The 6,000-nt window shown below is 48.5% G+C and overlaps 3 protein-coding genes across 3 annotated transcripts; 1 reads left to right on the plus strand and 2 right to left on the minus strand.

The window, feature by feature from the left end:
* Positions 1 to 321: 321 nt before the first annotated feature.
* On the minus strand, positions 322 to 1,044 carry FG386_003127 (translation initiation factor if-4E; the record flags this gene model as incomplete). Its single annotated transcript, XM_067342355.1, has 1 exon — positions 322 to 1,044. One exon carries the CDS (start codon positions 1,042 to 1,044, stop codon positions 322 to 324), a length of 723 nt encoding a protein of 240 aa, XP_067198948.1.
* Positions 1,045 to 1,871: 827 nt separating this feature from the next.
* On the plus strand, positions 1,872 to 4,691 carry FG386_003128 (uncharacterized protein; the record flags this gene model as incomplete). The annotated part of the gene is made up of 1 exon (XM_067342356.1): positions 1,872 to 4,691. One exon carries the CDS (start codon positions 1,872 to 1,874, stop codon positions 4,689 to 4,691), a length of 2,820 nt encoding a protein of 939 aa, XP_067198949.1.
* A 636-nt stretch (positions 4,692 to 5,327) lies between these two features.
* On the minus strand, positions 5,328 to 5,990 carry FG386_003120 (retinitis pigmentosa GTPase regulator; the record flags this gene model as incomplete). Its single annotated transcript, XM_067342348.1, has 1 exon — positions 5,328 to 5,990. A coding segment is annotated over one exon (663 nt), but the record flags the coding sequence as incomplete, so codon positions are not given.
* Between the last annotated feature and the right edge of the window lie 10 nt (positions 5,991 to 6,000).

Genomic DNA, 6,000 nt, shown 5'->3' on the forward strand with positions numbered 1-6,000 from the left:
ACACTTTCGTCTTTAGACTCTGTTCTATTTCTAATATTGATTTTCAGAGGAAAAAATGTTTGATATTATTTCAAGGGGAAAACAGAAAATCTCGCTTCTTTTGTCGAAGTCAATATTTGCCAATGACTTTCCCGTGCGAGCGTAGCATCCTCGCAATATAGTTGGTGGGGCAAAAACAATAAACTAAACACTCCTGGACCAAGAAACGAGACACCCGCACCTTTTTCGCTCTCAAAATACGCGATTTAAATAGCAAGTCTATTTGGTTTTATACAGCGAAAAAACCAGGCTAAACAGAGCACAAATACCGAAGCTTCAAAGTTAACTTGCCTCGTGTTTTGCCTTCGAATGGGACTTGACCTCGAGATGTGGAGGATTGCAGGGCGAACCGTCAAGTAGGGAACTCATCAGAGCCTCGATCTCCTTAGTCAGCGAATTATGTGCAACCTGATTTGAAAAATCAGAAAACCAAATTTCAATTCTAATGTTACCTTTGTTACCGCCAAGTTTGTCAACAAGTCTAATACCATTAATTATTGAAGACCCATTCAAACTTCCACCAATAATTGAAAGAACGAGGTTGTTCCACATAGTGTCCAGTTCCCCAGGAACAACAGAAGACTGCCACGCCCTAAAATGAATGTGTCCACCAGAAGCGTTCATTGGATCCTCCCACATAGGTTGAATGCCGTCCTTAAACAGAATTACCGCGTCCACAATGCTTTTTGTTCCGTCAGAGGACTCCCTCACCATTCTCTTGCCCTCCAGGAGCTCTGACGGTTGGGGAATGTGGTGCCAGAGCCACCAAAACTGCTGAACCGAGGAAAATTTGGCGACGGGCTTGGTTGCATTAGAATAGTCTATGTCTTTTCTCGTTTCGACGTTAAGTTGCTCCCAAACCACCCACTCGTGAGAAAGTGGGAGTGGCTTTGACATCAAGTCCGCTGGTATCTCAACATTGTTGCAAGCTACTGGAAGAGTTAATTTTGGTTCTATTGCCTCATTGAAGGATAAGTATTTTGAGACCACTCCCTTATTTTCCATCGAGTCACAACGAAAAACAAGTTAACTTATTTTAAACGCCTATGAAGCGACAAAAACCGTTTTAGATTTAATTATGCGAAGACGAGTACTTGTGTTGTACGCCTGTCTATAATTATTATTATTTAAAAATTAATAGATATTTACAGGTACCTTTTGCTAACTATCTCGATCTATTATGTCTACCTGCCTACCTATATATATAAGTGTATGTATTTGTATTACAGTTTCCCTTTCTACTTACTCGCAAGTTATCCCTATTTACTTTCTACCCTCTAAATAGTTATATTATTCATTTATATTTACCTTTAAACTGTCTAGAGCGCCCCGCCTAGCACATGCGGGAACTTTCTTATAAGTAAATGAGGAAAATTAGCCCGGAGGGTAAAAGAAAATGGGGAGCGATATCGAACAAATTTATTCTCGATTTCGAGAATAATCAAAATACAACAAAACGTGTTCGGGGCGGTTCCATAATCCCCTGAGATTTTGTTAATATAAACTGCAGTTTTTCGGTTCACGGACTCCATTTTCCGCATCGACTTGGCAAATTACAGGGGTTTAGTAGCCTTGTCCGCAGCATAGGGTCCTTTCGTGTTCGTTTGGTCTCATTTACACCTCAAGTTGGTGTGTGATAGCGAACCTTTTCTTCGGTCTGTTCCTGAGTGCCCCGGAAGGAGGTGCGATAGCGTTAAGCTTGGTTTAACGACAAAACCTTGTATATTGCGGCCGGTGTAGATGTGAAAATGAATATATGATGCCCACTGAGATCCGAAACGAGCACATATCTTCGCTTGTCCCCCACACACATTGACCCTCACGGACAGATAATGTTTTGGCTTATAGATTGGGGAGTGTCCTGTTCTCAAGGAGGTTGCAAAGAGAACCAGGACGGTTGGTTCATTACGATACCGAGAAATATCAAAGCGGGGAAGTTTGCTGGAGGGATCAAATATCCGTTTGTTGGACACGAGGGCGGTAGTGACAGAAACAAGGCGAGTGGTTATTCAAAAGGAGTTTGGAACCTCGATCCCATAACTCAACAAATTTCGAAGGCGGGAAGTTACGATGGCCTCTTCAACAGTTGTTCCGGCTCCGTTCCAGACTCACCTTCGAGTGATAAGGCTGAGGGAGGAGTCCCTGGCAAGAGCGAGGACGCGAGAGAGGGTGCGGGGGCAGGGTTCTGCGAGGACCCCGCGAGTCGATCTCCGGAGGGAATCCCAAACCCTGTCCCCAGGCCAGAATTCGGTTCTAAGCGGACTTCAAGAGCCCTTGGTGATACTCGCAATCGGGATTCTGTTGGAGAAGATAGCGCCGTTTGTGTCAATGGCAACAGAAATGGGGGCATAGAGCTAGATATGGAAAGAATTAAGTTAAGTCAGAGGACCGAGGACGACATGACAGACTGTGTCTCCAAGAGGAGTCAGACGGATGAGTCAAGTTCGGGTTCGGGGCAGAGGAGAGCTGCTAAGGAGCCCTCCCGGAGGGACGGGCGTCTGGATGGTGGGAGCGACAACAACTTTCCCCCATTTGGTAACGAGATTAAACGGATTGACGAGATGTTTCCCGTTGTGTTTCCCTTGTTTCCCCTTCCGCCTCTGCAACCCAAGAAAACTGGGCCGAATTGGGTGTCGCACACTTGCGGCGGAAAGAGTTGCAGCAACTTTGGGATTAAGGAGGTGTCGAGATCTTGTCAGTTTTTTGGTCTATTGGATGGACATGGCCACTACGGTAAAATGGCCTCCCATCTCGCGGCGTACTGTTTATCAGAGACCATAGTCAAGGATTTGTCAGATGCCAGGGACGACGTCTCGCTGGGGGATTATTTGGAGAAGGTTCTTGACGTTTTGAACAAGGGTTTTAGTTACGCTCATGAGAGCGTGATCAAGGCCAACATCTCGAGCAAGAAAGACTTTGGCACCACCTGCATAGTTGTTGGTATTGTAGACAAGTACCTTATTACTGCCAACTGCGGTGACTCGTCTGCCATTTGCATAGTCCCGAACCAAAAGAAAAGAATTAAGCCGGACTTAATTAGTGAAAACACCAACACTCCCAGAGTCAAGAGATCTAATCTCTCTGAAATAAGGCTTCCCGATCTTCCGGTGCCTTTGGCACCGAGAAAAAAGGCCTCCTCTTCCGTGTATGACTTAAACAACGTATTTGGCGGACCAGGAGGGGGCCCTACTACGGGTACTTTTGAAAACGAGACAGAAGGCAGGAGTTCAAGTCAAAGCTACCACAAAATCTACTACTTGTCCAACCCCCACTGTTTGGTCAGAAAAAGCGAGAGACAGAGGATAGACCAGAGCGGAGTTGGGAAGGTCGTTCTTGGTGACTACGGGATGTTGAGACTGATCCCGTCCTACCTAACCTACCAGCAGGCAAGAGATATGGGCTTGAGCATATCTATGAGCAGATCTCTTGGACACATGTACTTGTCTAGATGCGCTCTCCTACCGACTCCCGACTACAGAATATTCAACATTGGCATTGGCTCGCCCAGGAGGGAGTCCCTCAGGTCTATAAGGAGTGCTGAAGAAGAGGAAGCCGTCAAGAGAATGGAGAACGAGAAGATGATCAGCTTTTCGGAAGCGCTTGTAGAGCAGAGCGTCATTTCCCTTGGATGGAGAAACCCCAGGCCGAGTCACGTCTCTTCAACCGAGCCTCACACTGAGAGTATTGAACTTGATTGGAGTACCGACGACGACAGCTTTATCAACAACGGTTTCGCAAGGTGCCGCTGCTGCTCAGAGAACCCCCTTAGCAACTGCAAATGTGTCTCCGCCTCCAACAGAGCAGGGGATGATAGCAATGAAAACGCAGCTCGGAGCAGCCACACGACAAGGGAGGGCCAAGAGGACGCAGATAACTGCGACGCGCGGGAATGGGAGGAATGTTACGTTGTTATCATGTCTGACGGAATCAGCGACATTTTGGACGGATTTTCAATTGCTGATATAATCATAAATTCTGTTGACAAGACGCTAGAGGAGATTGCAGCAACTATCACTTCCGAAGCCGAGAAAAAGAGAAGGTTCAACAACATCAGAGCGGACAACTGCACGGCCATAGTCGTCAGAATCGGAACCAGGCCAAGGCCTGAGGCCGCTGAAAGCAGTGCAAACAAGTTAACTGGCGAAGGGAAGATGGATGGTGGGGCCGTGCAACTCAAAAAGTGCGATCTCCCCCTCCCCTCTATTTTCTCATCCTGCAAAGACGGGAATGGCAATAGGAGCGCCAATTCAAATGGCAATTCCGAAACCACCTTCTCGACCTCTTCTTCCAGAACCAGCGGCGCGCCCCGAGACAAAGCAGTTGTGGGGCCGAATCTTCTCTGCAGCCCCAACACCGCCTCCGAAAGCGGCAACCCGGGTTTCGACAGGTCTGAGAGACTCGCATTTTGCGCAAGGAGGAATCCCAGAGGCTCAAGGCCCGACGCGGAAAACGGCGTCGCTAGGACCAGTTTTGGAACGGGGAGCCTCGTCGCTGCGAGGTCTGAGAACTGCACTCAAAACCTCGTCTCCAACTCCTCGCTCCGCAGGGCCTTCACTCCCATTTCGAGGAGAAGAAGAATCGCCACTCCTTCTCCCTCCAGGGCCAGAACCTGCAAGCTTCGGGAGGTTCCCTCCCTAAGAAACAACATCTGACTTGTCCTTGGAGGCGGCCGCTATCCCCATCAAAGCGGGCTCCGCTACATGCAACGCCGCCCCGAGTCCAGAGAGCCCGACTTTCCTCCGCCCCTCCCACCTGCCCAGAGACCGCTACTCGACATACCAGACTCGTTTTAGCGCCGACGAGCCTCCCGCATGTTTTTGCCGGGAGTGAAGAAAGGTGTTTGGGTCTCGGGGGCCCTGGTGTGTAGGCGCGCTTTGAAATTAAAAACAGAGGAGCCGGCGTTGATCCAGAGAGGCGGTTTCGGAGACAAGGGTTTGTGAGCGGGGAGACTCGGGACGGGCGGGAACATGTACATAAAAGAGTTAAAAGTGCTGAGACCTAAGGTAAAGAAGAAAAAGCGTTATCTACGGTCTACTTTGTGAGTTCCCTCCCCAGAACTGGAGAGGTGCCGTAACGACGGGGATTTTGGGTTCCTTTTGGGACAAGCGCATACGAATTACCTCTCAGATGGGTGCATGGAGCTGCCTCCTCTCTAAGATACCCGGTTGTTTTTGTCGTTCACAATGTGTCCCTTGCCCGTAGCTGGTCCTCGTTCGCAAGCGTATGTGAAGTGCATGGAACTGGGTATGCGGTGTTTGGACAAAAGAGGAGGAGGAAAGAAGCCCTGTTTATCCATTAACAGCCAGGATGTTCTCGTGTTTTATAAAGTCCAGCTTATTGTCGACATGTGAATCGTGCATCGACTGGAGTTTATTCAATTCGTTTGCGTTTTCCGCCTCCATTCTGACGGTATCATTTAACGCGGCCACGTCCCTAACTATCTGTTGCTTTATACTCTCCGTCAAGTATCCAAGAGCATGCAGTTGTATTAGCATCTTTTTGTCGTCCCTGAGCATCTTTCTCAAAAACTTCAATTTGTAATCCAATTTGTAAAGCTTTTCCATGATGCTCGTGTGCATATTGTCATCAAGGGAATCGCCTTCAGGGTCTCCCCCTGAATTTCCCTCAAAACCATTGTTTTCTCCACCCTCTTGACTCCGTCTGTCTTCGTGCTCCCGTGAATCCACCCCCTCCGCACTCTCATTCCCTTTATCTTGGCTCTTAACGCCTTCCGGTGCACTCCCTTCCGCATGCTCCTCGTCGCCCTTGTCTTGTTTAGCACCGGAATCGTCGGCTTCTGTAGGTGCTGCCTTGTCGCCATTCTTCTCGTCCTCGGAGTCTGTTTTTCCCTCAATGCCGTCTCCGGATTCTGCCTTTTCCTCCTTGGCTTCCTTGCCGTTGCTGTCCTTCTCTTCCTCCTTGGCTTCCTTGCCGCTGCTGTCCTTCTCTTCCTCCTTGGCT

This window comes from Cryptosporidium ryanae, assembly GCF_009792415.1.
Source record: "Cryptosporidium ryanae isolate 45019 chromosome Unknown contig_66, whole genome shotgun sequence".
NCBI classification, from domain to species: Eukaryota; Apicomplexa; class Conoidasida; order Eucoccidiorida; family Cryptosporidiidae; genus Cryptosporidium; species Cryptosporidium ryanae.